Genomic DNA, 18,210 nt, shown 5'->3' with positions numbered 1-18,210 from the left:
CTGGGGAAAACGCACTGAGTGGTTAAGAGGAAGGATTTAATCGCGGAAAATCGGGAGAGAACTCAGAGGTTGCAGAACACAAGGGACAACCGCGGTACGATCTGCAGGGCTGGGTCTTCCAGCACCTTGGGTCACGCCTCCTTGGCGAGAAGGCGCCTGGCCTTTGATTGCTTCCAGGGACTGCAGAACTTCCTGCCCGCCAGAGGAGCGGGTCTCTCTGGGGTCGCGTTTGCTCCCGGCTGGAAGCTCGAGACTGAGTTTGGAAAGTCCTGGGTGTCTGGTCCAAGAAGGGCTGGGGAAACCGTGTCAGTGAGGAGCCCACGTACCCCACGTGAGGGGTTGAGTGTCGGCGTCCTCCGTCTCCTGGCATTCACGTCTCTCTCTCGGGGCTCCACCCCACCGCGGGAACCCCTCACTCGGAGATGGCCGCACTGATGCGGGGCAAGGATTCATCCCGATGCTTACTCCTACTGGCCGCGGTGCTGATGGTGGAGAGCTCACAGCTAGGCAGCTCGCGGGCCAAACTCAACTCCATCAAGTCTTCTCTGGGAGGAGAGGCCCCTGCTCAGGCTGCCAATCGATCTGCGGGCATGAACCAAGGTCTGGCTTTCGGCGGCAGTAAGAAGGGCAAAAGCCTGGGGCAGGTAGGAAACTCCCTCAATCACACTCTTCAGCCAGGAGAAGTAGGGGCCAGAGCTTTGCGCTTGCAGTTTGCTTTTGCGCCCTGAAAGAGTCAAAAGCCTTACCCCAGCCAGGTGTGGCGCTTCTGGCTACTTGGGAGGGGGTTCATAAAGCTGGGTGTCTGCATGAGTACCAGAACCTGGGCGATTTGCTGGTCTCTACCATGTTTGTTTAGGGCAGGGGCGGGGTATATTTGCGTTGAGACATGGGTACTTTTCAAGATCTAGTACGTTTCTTTGGCAAAGTGGCCAGAATGGTCCTTCCAGCTCACACTCGGATGCAATGGATGTGAACAGCAACTTACATAGCAACTGGAATGTGCTAGCCTCGATTCTAAGCGCTTTGGGTGTTCACTTGTTTAATACAATTCTGGAAGACAGGGCCCGTTGCTTTTCCGTCTTTAAATGAAGTGTGTGTGTCTGTGTGTGTGTGTGTCTGTGTGTGTGTGTGTGTGTGTGTTCCCAAAACGCACGACTGGTGTAAATGACAGCGCGGGATGTGATAGTGCACTGTGAATATGGATCCCAGGCGCCCTAAACATTTTACACTGCAGAGAAGTTCCCTTTCGCGTTCTCTTTCTCTGCCAAATTCTTTGCACTGGCAGGCAAGATCTCGAATAGACTCACATTCTCACTCAAGTAGAACTGCTCATACATCAGCTGGGAATGGGGAAAAAATAATAATGAGGTGATAACGACAGCCTCTTAGGTGCCTGCAACACAGCAGTGTTAACAAAACCGATTTTGAGAGAGGGAACTTCACACTGGTGTCTTGGTGTCTGTCACACGGGTAGACAGAGCAACAGTCATTTGTTAAGGGTTATATACACACAGAGCGAAGCAAGCATGCTCACTGGGCACCAAGTGTGGTCCTTGCTCAGTGGCCAGGAGAGGGGGCTCTGTGGGCACTGGGAATCACCACAGCTCCACCTTCCGATCCTTTTGTGGGAAGCCAAAATCGAAAGCCAGTTTGACAAACAGCACAAGCACCTCACCTCACATAAGTGTCAACAACAGAGGGAGTTCCAAGCTCAGCAGATGCAGGTTTTTTTTTTTTTTTTTTTTTTTTTTTTTTTTTCTTTTGATGCAGGTTTTTTTCCCACTTCTGGTTCCTTGGAAATGCAGGCTGCACCGGTGGCTTTCAGCACGCTGTCATCAACTGCAGCTGCCCACAGCTCAGGAGGCAGAGGGATGGTTGCCAGCTAATGCTGAACAGCCAGGGAAGACTGGGGCCTGAACTTGGCCCCCTACTGCCCTCTCATGGTCTGCGTGTGTGTGTGTGTGTGTGTGTGTGTGTGTGTGTGTGTGTTGCATGCTCCTTTTGTAATTTGAGAATGTTTCCCAGGGTCTTGAACTACCAAACATTTCAGCTCCTCTCTTATAGGACTGCAACATCTTCAATCCCAGGACTTTAAAAGAATTAAGGAAAGTAAAAACCTATGTCTATTTGGATATGTACATGTGTACATACATACATGATCTTTGCACATCCCATCTCTCTCACACATATCCGCATCAATGTAGCCACCTCTCTTACCATTTCTTTTTCCATGGGACACACCCCAACATTTTCAACAGCAATTAACTTAACCTCTTTGGAAGTTTATCATGAGCTGGGATCCCGGGCGGAGGGGACATTTACAGATAATCTACAGCAGAATGCGCACTTTTCACTCCACTTTCTTAGTTTGAGAGAGCTGTAACTCTTCCAAGAACAGAAGAACATGACACCTCTGTTCTAATCAGTGCATATCTGGGAAGATTCTGCAATGTGAATATACATATGACCTAATTTTGGGCCCTAATTCATGATGTTCCTCTAATCAAATCACCTGTTAAGCCAGTAGCCAAGAGTGCCTTACAGATTGGACTAAAGAACATCCCTGAGTCTAACTTATCCTTTATGTTTTGCTAACATATCTGTAGACAGATAGCTATGGGTATCTTTTCTGTTCCTTAAAAACCTCCTTAATTACAATTTTTAAAAATTTGCAACCACAGTTCAGTTCCTAAAATTGAATATATAATTATTTATTTCGTAAATAAGTTGAATTCCCGATGCACCCTTCAGAGCTTAGTGTATAATATATAGTTCATTATGGATTCCTACCCCTACCCATAATTAAGAGGTTCTTAAAATGTGACAGTGGGTTTGTGAAAAAGTCCAGCCAGCTGGAATTCAGAGTAAGCCAAACCAAAGGTCAGGGTGGGTGGCAGGAGGGTAGAGAGTAGCTAGGGGGACTATATTGTACGTATTCTGTCTCCCCGCTCACGGTTTCGTCTAAAGCGTGGATTCTCATGAAAAGAGCAGTGACTCCTTGAAGAAGAGAAATGAATTATTTAAACATTTATTATTCTATAATCTTTATTCCACGGATACACAGTCTCCAAAAGTCTTAGTACTCATAATATAGGGTATAAATTAGAAAAGCAGCCCAAGAGAAGGGAAGCTGCTTTTATTTTTTCCGCGAGCATTTGGGGGTGGGGGTTTCTCTAGAACAGCAGCGCCAGTAACCAGTGCCCACCACAATAACAAAGTTCAGTTGAGAAGACTGGAAGCAAGTGTCACCATGGCCATTAGTGGTGACTGATAACACTGTAATATCTGTCTTTAAGATACAGGGGGGTAATCTCCAGGATACAACCTCTCTCCCATCAAGCGATTATAAACTTAGTCTTCGATCATCTTTCTAGTGAACTGAAATTTAACAATTATCTATTTTAAAAGTTCAGAATTTGGGGAGCTAAAGTACAAATTTTATTGCCATTTCAGAATGATTGTTTTGAAGAAATGTAATGATTCGTTAATCCACTAAAGAGAAAATGGGGGTAAGCTCAGGGGTTTCCCAGAATCGGTTCAGCCTGACATCATGGAAGAGAAGGATTCTTAATTTATACATGCTTCATCTTCTGTAGGAAATGTGTGTGGGTTGTAAGTTACTCAGAGAAAACACACCCTTGCATTTGCAGAAAGAAGGAACACAGAGGAAAAAACAAGAAACAAAAAAACCATATTGCTGGCCAGAGGTGGTGTAGGGCACTATTTTCACTTATGGTGGGAATTTTCATAGAAAATACTAAAGCTTACTTCCCAAGACACCATGAAGACCATGGTGGGAAGTGACAAGGAAAGTGGAGGGTGGTCCTATATAGGGAGTTGCTACAAAAATAAATAGGAAGGATGGTTTTGATGACTTATTCAAAATTTTTAATTTAACTTTCACTTCTGGCATTGCTAATGGGTTTTAAAAAATAGTGCATGCTGAATATATGCAAAGGATAAATCAATTTCCACAACTGATACATACATGATACTTATGTATGTCACTTCCTAAGGGAAGTATTTCACCTGTTTGAAGCCAAAAGTAGATTTAAAAACTATCTTCAAAACCATGTGAAAAATATTTTTATGCCATTGCCTAATAGCACCTTTACAGTTTTCCATGTTGAACATTATAAGCCGCATTTGAAACAAACTGAAAAATATACCAATGCAATTAAACATTCATTTTATCCTTTACAGTTCAGTGTTTTATGTGTGAATGAAAAATCTTCTAGTTTGGTGTTTCTAAGCATTTCTGTTACATCTTATTTGCTCTTCTTAGTAGACATATTTAATTTGAATGTAAGCTATAGCAATTTCAAATACTTCTAAAAGTGATAGATTAAACAGTGACAGATAGTTATATTTAAGAAGTTGACAAGCAAGTTTTTACATGTCTGTAAAAAGTCTTCAGCTAGTTTAACGTAATCTCGATTTTACGACTTTTGAATAGAACTTGGATACTTGAAGGATAGTTGCTTGGATGAAATTATGTTTTGAGTAGAGAATTACTGAAATTCGCTGAACTTAGAACTTGGCAGACTTGGTTAGAGACCACTAATATTGGTAGATTTTGTTCTCTTTAATAAAAATACAATATCTATTTGCATTTGTGAAAACCCAGGAGAGCCCCTACTAAAATAAACTACTACAGCGTCTTTTCTTTGTAGCGGCTTGCCTCACTTTCTGAAATTATCCGAGATTTATTTTAACCCTAGCTCAACTTCTCCCTGCTAAGAAATAAATAACCTGCTAACACTTATTAGATATCACAATACATGTGTATCATTTTGTAGTTAAGTTTTCAAAAATTATTTAAAGTATTTTGAAAGAATTTACATTTATATTGCATCATGGTAAGTCCTGTAAAATGGATCAGTGACACAAGCAGAAGGTTGCCCATGACTAGCAGAAGAAGCGTCTTAATAATAATCTAAAATATAAGCATCCATTATTTTATTTTTGTGCTAGACTAGAGTGAGTAAGAGGACAAGGTTACTTAAATTCACTCCAGCTGTGACTCTGACGGAGTGTAGACTTTTTTTTATTATTCCCCCGGATATAGATTTCTGCCCTCTTCCCTCCTTTTCTGACTGTTTCAAAACTATGGTTAAAGTTAGAGCAATGTCGTAGATGAGTAACGGTATATTCGTTTTAGGAAAATGTTTGTGCCTGCTCATTTTATGCATGCAATCATTTAAAATGTGCATTAAAGGCATCTATGGAGTTTTAGAAGAGATATATAATTAATAGACTTACCATTTGAAGTCAGCCATCTTATGCATAGTCATTCTTTAATATAAAGGTAATATCAAGGTGAATTACAATCTTGTTTCTTCCTGCAATTCTGTGAAAATGTACTAAACTTGATTTGCCTCTTTATAGCTCTAGTTACTTGTATTCATCTATAAAAAAGAGATAAATCTACCTCATGTTATTTACCTGATCACTGGTAAGATTTATGTCATATATTATCTGCATTAGTCTCAGTCAACTTTTGATAAAATCGGTCATATATTTTAATCATATTCTTTAATTTTCTCCAATTCTGCCCAGATTCTCCTCACCACCCAACTTGGTGTTCTTTCTCTTTCTTTATCAATGCTCCCCTAAAATCTGAAAATCAAAACAAACTGATTGTTAGCAATATTTAGTGCATTTGTTTTTGCATTCTTTGGCATTGCATTTTAAGGTTGCATAGAAAGATTTAATATAGAGTGCATGACGAAATTTAGTACTAGGGTTTCAGGTAAGATATTAATAGTTTTCTTCTTTTTCTATGGACTATGGATAGAAACTGGAAAAAGGCATCATATTTTGCCTCATTGTTGGTTTATTAAAGTAAATTCAAACCATTCCCTCAAACAAAGAGGTTAGTTGATAAAAAATTTGGGAAGTATTTTTTTTTTTTTTACAAAATAGGAACATCTGTCCACAGGATAAAAGTCACCATCCAAGTATTTAAAATAATGGCTTTTCAATGAGTGTGTCATGATGACAACTTTGGGTCACTGCCTACTTTGGTTCCAAGTCAATAACAGGGAGGTCATGAACAACACCAATATCTAGACAGAATCATTCTGGAAAGTGTATGCTGTGAATTATTTTCTGGTTAATGGTACATTGAATCAGAGAGATCTTTAAGATTAGTGATTTCAATCTTATGTTGAAATTACTGTAATGTTAATTAAGTCATTAGCTTAAGCTATAATAGTATTACTCTAGAGACACTGAATCTGTATGGCAGATAATTTTGTGAGATCTTGAAGTTAGTTTTGATTTAGCTGTGGGCTACAAATTAGAAATGCAAAGGTCAATGCAATAAGACCTCATGGAAACAGTAAAATTTTAAGAGATTACTAGATAACTTGTTCACATAGCAAATTAACAGGACCAATGTATATCACTTCTTCATTCAAACCTTTAGCGGCATCAAATTTACTTTATTTGTTAATGTATTATAATGTAGCACACAAAATAGTTTAAATTCAAGTTATTTGAAAATTACTCATTGAATGGCCCTATCATGTATAAAACAGATTTTTTAAAATCAGCAAGTGAATAAATCCATTACATGATGAGGTGAATGAAAGCCTCACAATGAGGGAAAGAGATAGCAACTTTTAATGTATGATTTATCATGTGGAGAAGATATGTCCTGGTGAGAAGAGGAACCATTTCTCATTAAATATGACTTCCTTAAACACGCTTGCAAATACTTAGAGCACATATTCAATTTTACTAAGGGGTTTTATTGACTGACTATCTACTCTGTGTCAGATGTGACTACAAACCCTTCATTAATGCTTTTGATCTTCTTGACAGCTTGAAGCTAACCTTAATATCCTTAATTTTTGAAATAATGAAATCTTTTGATACATAAAGAAAACATGAAGCCTGAGAGATGGTTCAGCAGTTAAGAGTGTTTGATGTGCTTCAGAGACCAGAGTTTAGTTGCTAAAATGCAAGTCAAGTGGCTCACATTTGCCTTAGCAACACTTCCAGGGGATCTGATGCCCTCTTCTGGCCTCTTTGAGACCTGCACACACCACACACACACACACACACACACACACACACACACACACACACACACACACACACACCAACCAACCAAGACACATACCCATACCTTTCCCACCTAATTACGGTAGTGGCATCAGTAAAGTGGGATGTTCTTGAATACTCCCATTTTCTCATCCAGCAGCACATGCCCCTATAAACATCTCAGAACATGAACACATCCATGAAACCAGGCCTGCTACATGCTGGGGCATCCTTTGCTCTCATAGCACATGGGAGGAACTGTCTCTACTTAAACGTTTTATTGCTTTGTTGTTTTCTTTGGATTTCTGTATTCTAGCCTTCTGTTAGGGTATCAGAAGATCCTAGTTTCTTAACTGGTTTTGAGAGGCAGCTCACCACTATCTAGCTGAATCTTTTGACAACTGTCATTTAATGTCTAGCTCTTTTTAAATATGTACAATCAATATCATAATAATAACAGCTGGCCAATAACAATAATAATTAACATGAATGGGCAAGAATGAGGATCATTCTTAGAAAAGTATTAGGAAGTGTCTCCACTTAGTATGCTGATGTCATTACTTCAGCCTGTAAAGAAACAGGTACAATCAAGTTTCCATGCACCAAAGAAAGTTCTGTTCATCTCGCTTAGCAAGTGAGGGAGAAGTGGTTAAACTATGTGGAATGCACGGAGGGAAGAATCACACTCATAAGGGTGAAAACTACAACAATGACCAATTAAGAATCTTAGACATTGTCACATTTCTCTCAATGCTGACATTAAGAGCTACATACAGTATGTCACTGTATGTAGGGAAGCTAGTGCATTACTGGTTAACTGACAAATTATGGAATGAGTCTGGAAGCAAGAATAGCTCAGACTTCAAGCAAACAATCGTAAGTTGGGGTTTTAATACCCAAGGCAATATAAGTTACTTAACCACAGGAACCAAAATAATTGAGCATGCTCATAGAGTTTACTCCAACAACATTAATCTGATGCTGTTTAAAGTTAAGACAGTCCCTCAAGAGCAAGGCCTTCCACTGCTTTCGAGCATCTAGGCTCTCAACATTCAGAGCCCTGCCGATATTTTTTGCATATCAGCTGTGTCTTTGGGAAGGAGCCATAAACTGGAGGTGGATTATTTTCATACCATTCCCTCTAGTTTTGACAATTTCACCATGAGTGATATTATCATAATTCACAGCAATTAGAAGTATTTTTAATAATGGTGAGAATTAAAATAATATCATAGAAGTATGTAATAAATAAATTTCTTTTAACAGGGCTCTTAAAAATAATAGATTGTTGATAGTATTTCTATTTGGCCAAAAATGAAATATAAGCCTTCATCCAAATAGGAGCACAGAGGAAATTTTGAATTTCAGATCTCCTGCAATGTGGTCATCTGCAAACAGTGGTGCTCTCTTTCACACCCTTTAAGGGTGGCCTGACCCACATTGTGGTGTTCTTTTGAAACCTAAAGTCCTTGTCTCCCCCAGTAATCATCTTTGCCCTCTATGGTTTACTGTTAATTTTTATGCCTTAGTTTTTCTTCTGTCTCTAATGTTGTGTTGTTTCTGCTCTCATTATTTCCTCTACTGATTACCAACTGTAGTCATCTGCCTGTAAACATGGGCACTTTTTACAGTCCCTTTCTGTTTGTCTCTCTCCTACTCCTGCTTTCTCTCAGTGAAAGACGGTATTTTCCATTTTTAGAAATATTTACTACTTATGTGGGTGTCTACCTTAAAGATGATACCCCCTACCACCACTCTGGTTTTCCACAAGGGTTTTGGAAACTACAGCAGAAAAAACAGCAATGACAAATCAGCTATCAGTAACAAAACACAAATACAACCGTAATATAAAATGGTCAGGACTTGGGCAACCAAGCTCCTGCCTTTTTTAACTGTCAGAATAGCCTCTAGGCTAATATAGGCTGTGAGACTCAGGTATGACTGCTCATGGAGCTTCCCACGCTGTTTTGTCTCACCACCTTCCTGGTGACAAAAGAAAGCTAAAGGGTTAACTATCAAGACAGGCACTCTATTTTTGTCTTTTTAAAATCTCCTTTTTTGGAATCTTAGGACTTGCATGATTTTAAATTTTCTCTGTGGGTACATATGGTGTTAAAGAGTATCATGCTTGGTTAGAATCCATACATAGCAATGATTTATGCTTGTAAGCTGTTACATATGATAAAATACACAAAAGAGTTTAAATAACAGATTATTGTTTTCTGTATACCTTGAGCAAGATAGTAAAAATTACTATTTACTTTTGCTACATCCTAAAAGGTCAGTTGAAATTTCAGTGTAAAGTCTTAACTTTTTTTCAAACTTACTGTTAAAAAAAAAATGCTTGAAAATTTGATAACCAAATAAGGTCATTGTTATGTGTTTCACAATTGTTAAGATGGATGTATTTATGGAAAAAAATCAAAATAAATTTCATCAACTATAAATTTAAATCTTTCAAGGACTCATACAAGATATTAAATTAATACCTGAATGACACATAGGAAGTCATTTAGTTTTGCTTCCTCATCTTATATTTGAGATAGCGAGGTTGAGAACAGTGCAGCACAGACAGTACCCAGGATGCAAGAATTCTCATTGGAACCTGCGTCCTCCGACTCTAATACAAGCCTTTCAAATAACTAAAAGGCATATTTTCAGTGAACTCTGTGCCGTCTGATCTCTGTGTAAAAATTACATTCATTGCCTTGAGTTGCTTAAAAAAAAAAATACTGGTGGAAGATAAATTATGCATAGTTCTTTTAACCATTGTAAATGTGTACACATTCAAATGTGTTCTCAGAGATTACAGTGTCAGGATGAACAAGATGAATGAAGGGAAATACTGTAATTGTGGTGTCCTCGCATACTTGCTGGGGCCTGACACTTCAGTGGTGTGATTAGCAGGAAGCCTGCACTGAGATCGCCTGAATTACCAAGGAAGCAAGCAAGGATGGAGGCTGCAGAGGATGTAAATTGCTTGACCTTGGTCCAAGCCTCACTAGGATAAGGGCCAACGGCTTTAAAACTTTTCTTCCAGAGTCAGAAATGTATTTTACATTGTGATCCAGTACGACCTTTTACTGTCACACTCCTCAAAAATGTTTCAAGCATAAACTCTATTATGACTGGCAAGGAAGCACACTTTAAAATTTCATTTTTTTTTCCTTTTCTGTCCAATTTTAACATTATCTGCTCCTCCTTCTCTTCCTCCTCTTCCTCCCTCACCCAGCTGCTTTAAAAATGTTGGTCATCACTGCTTGAATTAGTGATCAAACCCCACAGTTTGAGTAATACTGAGCCAATGAATTATTAGTTGTGCTCAGCAATGATCTCAGGTACTATTCTCACAGGCAGGCAGCATATTTTTTTCTTTCCTTCTTCTTCTTCTTCTTCTTCTTCTTCTTCTTCTTCTTCTTCTTCTTCTTCTTCTTCTTCTTCCTCTTCCTCTTCCTCTTCCTCTTCCTTTTCTTCTTTCTCTTCTTCTTTTTGGTTTTTTGAGACGGGTTTCTTCTATGTATTGATTTGGAGCCTCTCCTGACACTCACTCTGTAGACTAGGCTGGTCTCGAATTCACAGAGATCCATCTGCCTCTGCTTCCCTAGTGCTGGGATTAAAGGCATGCACTACCAATGCCCGGCTAAGCAGCATCATTTCCTGAAGATTCAGACACTACCCTGATAGTGTTAGAGAGAAAGCTCTGTGAAGAGATGCACCCATCTCTCAAACTTCTTGCAGTTTATTATAACTGCTATTGACCCAGATATGCTGGCTCTCTTCACTTGCAGATGTCTTCCTCTCTCCCTACTAGTATATGTGAGTACGAGCTACTGGTCTTTGCTATTTCAAGATTGCTGGCGTCTGTAAGCCCTACATTATCATCCTATTTCTATTTACACCTCATCTGCACTACCATACTATTTCCCAGAATTTGATACTGAACATGGTTATAATTTCTACATGGGATAGCAGGTGAACTTGAAAGAAGATTGGACACATGTATACACACGCACACACACACACACACACACACACACATGCATGCATGCACGCATGTCAGACCTCAAGTATATCAGTTAACACGCAATGCTTTTTTATCATTTCATCTCCAGTAGTTTTATGTTCTGTCTGTATAAGTCAGAAACAGTTGCCTCTGCAGTTAATATCATGGAAAGCTGCTTTACAGAGGACCTTTGACATTTTCATCTTAAATTCATGACTGTCAATTCTGAGTTAGACAATCAACCCAAGTAAATTATGACTCTGAAATTATGACTATAGTTTCCATGTTGATAGATTAACAATTTTGTGGGGAAAAGGGTGTAAGTATAAGAGAACGAGAGTGGAAGGTATTTGCAGGTTTTAATTTTTTTATGGCCTACTGGTTGAGTTTTCTTGAGCTTTCCTTTAAAAATCTCAGTATCATGGTAATATGTTCACAGGTCTGATAAATACTCATTCTTTCTTATCCTTGTATCTTATAAGCAGCTCCCCTATGTGGCACTACAGTGTTCTGCCTGCGATTTTCCAGGGGAAAAAAAACCTTGCTTTTCTTTTATCATGCCTAAGATGCGTTCCTTGAGTGCTGTATTTTGGACACATAATAGATCACACGTTTTAGAATTCATAAAATTCAGAGAAGGGACTCCTTGTGAAGCCAAGTTTAATGAACATCAAGCAGGACAGAAAAAAAAGTGGGTGGTTCTTTTTCAAAGTGGTTGAACATATATTACTCAGCTAAAAGGGAATGTCCTCCTCAATACCATAGTAACCGATTATCCATGTTACATGAATCTCAGTCATAAATACAATGAATACACATAGGAAAATATCACGGTTAAACTACTTTCAGAAAATTGGTGTGCTTCTTTGCAAAATTATTATTAATTTTAATAATAAAAGATCTGACCTTCTGAACAATTTTAGTGTTCAAGGAAAACAGAGCAGAAAATAAGGTGACAGTAGGTCCTTAGCCTCTGCGCTCTTTAGGCCATTGCATTTCTCAGTCCTCCCTGTCCCCTGCCAACTAGTGAAAACGATGGTCTCAGCAGTGTCACTCACGTGGAGTCATACGGGACATTGCCTTTTCTTTTTTAAACCTAGCAATGTGGATCTAGGTTTCCCCTGTGATTTTCCATGGTGTTTTTGTAAGGTAAAAGTGTTATGCAAAATAAGTAAATAGTCCTAATTTAGTTTACTCTGAGCATAATTTATGACTTCTGGTTTCCTCATTAAATGAGAACATGTAATGGCTTTTATAAATATGACCATTCTTCAATAAAATGAAGAAAATAAAATGATTAGAATCTACTAAAAACCCATCAAATGGGACTCTACACTGGCAAAGGGAAAGGGAAGTAATATAAGCTATTTGGTTTAGTGTTTTATACTTCTGCAAGATGTCTTTCACCTCATCTCTGAAGTGAGTTTTCTAAAGTTAAAATCAGATTAGCCTATTTTCCAACATCTTTCCACTTCTAAAGCATAAATTGATATTTCACATAGTTACATCAATTCCCCTACTTAGTCCCTCAAATTATATAGTGCATGAGTGGAGTGGCAGAACTGGACTTTAGGTCAAGCAGTCTTGTGGTGGAGAATGTAGTTCATTAGTTGAGTGTTTACCTTAGATACACAAAATTCTCAGAGCAGTTCACAGCATTGCCAGAACTAAACAAAATAAAATAAAGCCAGTCTTGGTTGAGTCTAGATAGTTTATTATTATATTGTGCCACCACATATATATCAGAGGCCAGAGCAACCAGCTAAAGATCTTTTCACTGATACACCTGAAAAGTCAGATGTAGTGAAATTCTTTAGGTAAATCAATCAACTTATTATTCGCTTCCTTTTAAAGTGTATTAGGCACTGTGATCCCAGTTAACCAGAACTTACTAGGCACATATGTTATACCAGATCCTTTGGATGTATGTAGCAATGAAACCAACGTGGTGTACTTGAGGAATCCATTGAAATGTTGAGGTTGACAGATGTTCCCAGATTCATGTATTATATAAGTGAGACTGGACAACTTCAAAGAATGCATATTTAAATTGACTCTCATAGTTATCTATCTCACTTCAATTGTATAAAACTAAAACCATTATCCTTTCTGCTTTCATGAATGACACAAAGCTGGATATTGACCACTGTGAAAGAAATCCTTACTAATATATTAATATAAGATGCAATGAAGCCATTTTCACCATTCTTGATGCACCATTGCAGATGCACCATGGACAGTCAGAATGACCTGTAGGAATAAGGCCATCCCTAAACAGTCATGAAAGATCTGATTGCACCAAATATGACAGTGATAAATAAAACTAAAAACGTGAGGTCTGCCTTTTATTTCCCAAATATTTTAATGGGAGTTAAAATTGAACTGTTTTCCTCTTTTCAAATGTTTTGCTGTTCCCCAAGAAAGTCTGATTCTAATTTTATAATTTACAAAATACCAAAGAAAAATTGAGTGGGAGGAGGCAGCTTACAAGGAATTGGAAGTATGGGAAGAAATAACAACAATGGAGTGTGGGATTGGTGGGGATCTCAGCATTGATCAATGGAAGCAATGACAAGCACAGGGGCCCAAGATCTCACCACTGGGAAGTGTGGGAACAGAACATGGACTGAAATACGGTGCAGAAATCAATTTGATAAAGGGCATATCTTAAACTTTGTTATAGATTTCAAAAAGCATATTTGCATGTTATTTTTCCAAATTAGCCACTGTGAATTTCTTTCCTATAATTGTAGATCAGAAACTGGCTTAAGAAGTAACCCACAAGTTTACTTCTTTGTGGCCCCAATTTGTGACTGTAACCAATGTCATGCACATTGATTAGTATATCCCATTGAAAATGCTTGGCTCATAGTGGCTTTTTGTTGTTTTCATAAATGTAATGTCTATACTCAGTGACAATGTCAAAAATCAAAATACAGCATTGTTTCCAAAAACTGTTCCAAAAATTTCCCCAGGTCATTCTGATGCAAGGGAATATTATATCTGTAACCCTTTCAAGTCCAGTTTAACATGGAAACTCTCATTTGGCTTTATAACATCTTAAACTTAAAAATGAAACTTTCTAGTATTATCTTGTAATCGTGTCTCCAGTAAAAACCCGGGAAGAATTTTTATAAGATTGTTCCCATTTCTGAGAGAGTCACCATGTTCCAGTGTAGGTTAGAAGTATGTTCCCCACCCAAGCCTACTTGCTCTCCCTGGAAAAGGCAGGAAGAGGTCGCACCCAATCTGGTCACAGGGGACACTTCACATGTAACTTGTCAGTTAAAATGCATGCACTGGAACAAGAAAACAATGTCTCTAAGAAGGCTTTTTCTTTTAAATGTAAATATATTAAAATACCAGAGAAAATCTGAACTTAAGTCTGTAAAAATGTCTTTGGAATTGCTCAGCTAATAAATACTTCCAAAATATTTTGGAAATCCTCATAAACTTCCTTGCTTGCCTATTTGTTCCACAGGTATCTTCTCCAACATGTTTTAGAAGGAAATAACTTTTAGCAAAACTCTTGAAGTGACATTAACAAGGGGTCCTAGCCACAGCAGCTTTGGGGCATTGTAGTTGGAACTTAGTGTCCATTGATTGTTAAAAGCACAAGTGGCTGATTTGCATGTCTTAGGGTAAAGGTCACCCACTGATGGATTACGAATTGGATTGGAGTGTATACTGTTATTTTTCTTGTTAGAAAACACAAGCTTTCAACACAAAAGAAAAACTATATTTGATGGCCTAATACAACAGTGGTTCATAGGAGACATCAAAAAAGAATAGTGTAGCTCAACCACACCAATAATTCAATTTGAAAAAGCTTAGTTCACTTTGCAGAAAGCCAGAGACTGGATGGAGAGGATGCTTTGATGCTGGGAGAGGGCATTCTGGAGATTCAAGGACTGTCTACAATGTCTTAAGAAAGTTCAGGGCCAAAGTACTGAAGGGATGATTGATTTCAAACCCATGCTATCAGGGTTAGAAAAGTGCCAGTGCTAATCATCACAGTGGGCTTGAAGGCAGGGATCTGGTGAAGAGATAGTCTGCAGCTAAGATACATGAAAGGGGAAGGAACAAACCACGGACAGCTGCTTGTGACTCAAGCACACACAAATCAAATAGAATAAATGCAAACCATAGTGATTGTTTATCCATGCACAAAGCAGCCTGGCATCAAATGTGGTTTCACTAGAAAAGTCCTGTATATTTTTAGCAACACCCTCCATCTAGTGTCAGTGTCATCAGATAGCTAAGAAGTAGTTGGTGCCTTTCTTCCAGACTCTGTATACGATTAACATTGGTTGAACACCTACTCCCCCCCTTTAAAATCTGACATAATATCTCTATAACCTACCGCTTCTGGATGGCCTGCAAAGCACTCTCTAAAAATCTGAGGGAGGAGGGAAGAAAGCTGGTATAAAAAGTGACCTTGTAGGTGATGTACAAGATTAGCATTTGATGTCCATGGTCCTACGGACTAAGGTCATGGTTATTTTCTCATTAAAATATAAGATGTTTTTGCTTTCTTGGATTAAGTGGGGAGCCCACTTTGTTTCTCATTTTTGTAAATGTGGAAAAGGTTGTTCTCAACATATCAGAGCTTTGATTTGATTTAGAAATTTATATAACTTCATAGAATTTGGCCTATAAATTTTGAAGATGATTAAAGTTCCCGTCTTCTATCCCTGGAAGACAATTCTAAAAAGGATGCATGTTCTAAATCTCCCTAAGAATTAGAACAAACAAAGCAAAACACCCCCAAAGGCTAAGTGAAAAAAAAACCATAATATTTTAAATACAGAATAATTACCCATAGTTACTGGGAGATGGATTATTAAATAGGGATATGCTGATGGATTGTAGGAATTTAACCCTTAAATCCAAAGAAATAGACTGTTCTTTCTACGTGTTAGTGTTCTGTGTCCTGGGGAAGGGCAATACGTACCCACGATTCTTTGGATGCTGGATTGTCTGCCATGTTTTTTTCTGAACAGGAAGTGAAGGTGTGGGCCAAGGGTCTTGTTCAGTATCTGATGAGCTAGAGAAGAGAGTTATTCCCTTGCTGGTCTGATTGTTGCAAACCCAGCCACAAGAACACAGAGCATGTTTGCAATGTGCACATGCTTAACACCTGGAATTTTCCAAGAACACGGTCATACTTCATCCGTCACCAGAGTGAAAAGCCAAATGCCGATCTGAAGGAGAACTTCTGAGACAAGACTTCTGTAGCTCACAATATACCCTCCTTGTCATCTCTCAGACATAAGCCTTTAATCCTCTCTTCCTAAAATTGTTTATTTTAAAATGTGAGAAAGTTTAGGGATGTCACAGCCTAGCTGTGAGCTTTCTCTTTAAAGACTCTCATCCTTCAAACCCATCTCCAGCAAGAAACTGGCATTTCATGTGCTGAGCAGATGGCGTCAGGCAGTGCTGGCTGGCCCTCGGGTGCAGCTGGGTGGATCTGGCACACAGGTGTCCTGATTTGGACCTTCTTGCAATTCTGACACCACATTCCCCTCCATGGGGAAGTATGGCTTGACAATGCTATTTTTCCCAGGACAACAGCTTTACCTCCCTAACCAAATCGCTTGGACAGACTTAGGTGATATTGTCGCCCTCTGACTTAGATGGAGCACAGACATAGGATATAGATGGTTTGGGAGCACAGACATAGGATATAGATGGTTTGGTCTAAGACTGGGGCCAAGTGTTTGGTTTTCATTTATATTCTGTATTGCCCATCGTGGCATATCCCTTCACCTCTTAGAATTTGGGGTGCTTCTCAACAGGGTGGAGCTGTCCCACTGAGAGAAACAATTCTGTGGTACGAAGAAAAAAAAAAAAAGGCAAACAGACAAAGCTAAAAATTGCACTGGAATGGGTGGTTTTGGTTTTTGTAATCATGGGCGATGATTGAGCAATCCCATGCCCAGCTTAGGAAGTCTTCAAGGGTTTCAAATAAGGCTCATTTTTCAATGAAGAAAACAGGACAGGTTTGTTAAACATTTCAGAGCATTTGACAAATGCTACTGTGAAAGTAAAAGGTTTCATAAATAGAGCAACAAAGAGACCTACTATCTGTTCCTTCTGCATAATATTTTACACAATCACTTCAGTCTTTCTGAAATTATTTCCTGGTGCAGAGCCCAGATGTGTTTTAAATGGTGGCTTCTTTCTTTTTCTTTCTCTTTCTTCCTTCCTTTCTTTTCCTTCTTTTTACTTATTTTTTTTTTTGAAAACAATATTTAAGAACTTTTCCATTCTTTCCCATCTTTTGAAAGAGTTGTTAATAATGAGTATAGCCAAGTAGTGGGGAGGCGGGGTGTGGCAAGGGGATGGAGGGGTGGGGAGGCAGGGTGTGGTGAGGGGATGGAGGGGTGGGGAGGCGGGGTGTGGTGAGGGGATGGAGGGGTGGGGAGGCGGGGTGTGGCGAGGGGATGGAGGGGTGGGGAGGCGGGGTGTGGCGAGGGGATGGAGGGGTGGGGAGGCGGGGTGTGGTGAGGGGATGGAGGGGTGGGGAGGTAGGGTGTGGCGAGGGGATGGAGGGGTGGGGAGGCGGGGTGGGGAGGTGGTAATGGTATGGATGGTAACCCAGACATGGAGTTTATGCCTTGCCTCTGTTTCTCTCTCACAAAAACACAAACTTGAAAAATACCTTTCATTACTTAAACCTACCTATTTTCATTCAGTTATGCCGCACAGAGTCACATGATTCCACTGAAACTAACAGGGGCAGATAATCAACTACACTGGGATCAGAAAGTTAGCATCATCTCTAAGTGTTTTGATCCCTCCCTTGCCATAAGGGAGGGATTCCATAAGGATCATTTCATATTGAAGAGCAATCCTGTTTCTCAAAAAGTGTGAGTTCAAAGTTCATCACAGAGCGTGGTTTCATTTTAAAAGCTAAGTAGTAAGGGAAATGAATGACTAATCATACAACATAACCTTGCTCAGAATAAACCAGGACAAACTAATCCTATTTATCATTTCTTCCGACTTAGTGATGACTTAGACTTAAATGCCTGTATATACCAATGACTCTCATATTTGTGTCTCCAGGCATAAACCATCTTTTTTAACTCAAGTAGCCACATAACAGCTCCAGGAATCGATAATCCTTTGAGAACATCCAAAATTCTGTCTTT

The 18,210-nt window shown here is 39.1% G+C and overlaps 1 protein-coding gene across 1 annotated transcript in view; it reads left to right on the top strand.

Moving 5' to 3' along the window:
- Nucleotides 1–346: 346 nt before the first annotated feature.
- Dkk2 (dickkopf WNT signaling pathway inhibitor 2) overlaps nt 347–18,210 on the top strand; it is a 91,339-nt gene continuing 73,475 nt past the window's right edge. The window contains exon 1 of the mRNA XM_051185489.1: nt 347–644. Coding sequence (XP_051041446.1) covers nt 423–644 — 222 coding nt within the window. The 5' untranslated portion in view covers nt 347–422. The remainder of the gene's footprint in view (nt 645–18,210) is intronic.

Source organism: Phodopus roborovskii, unplaced genomic scaffold (assembly GCF_943737965.1).
Source record: "Phodopus roborovskii unplaced genomic scaffold, PHOROB, whole genome shotgun sequence".
In the NCBI taxonomy this organism is placed as follows: Eukaryota; Metazoa; Chordata; class Mammalia; order Rodentia; family Cricetidae; genus Phodopus; species Phodopus roborovskii.
Note: the sequence above shows the minus strand (reverse complement) of the source record. Positions and strands in the feature narration are given on the sequence as shown.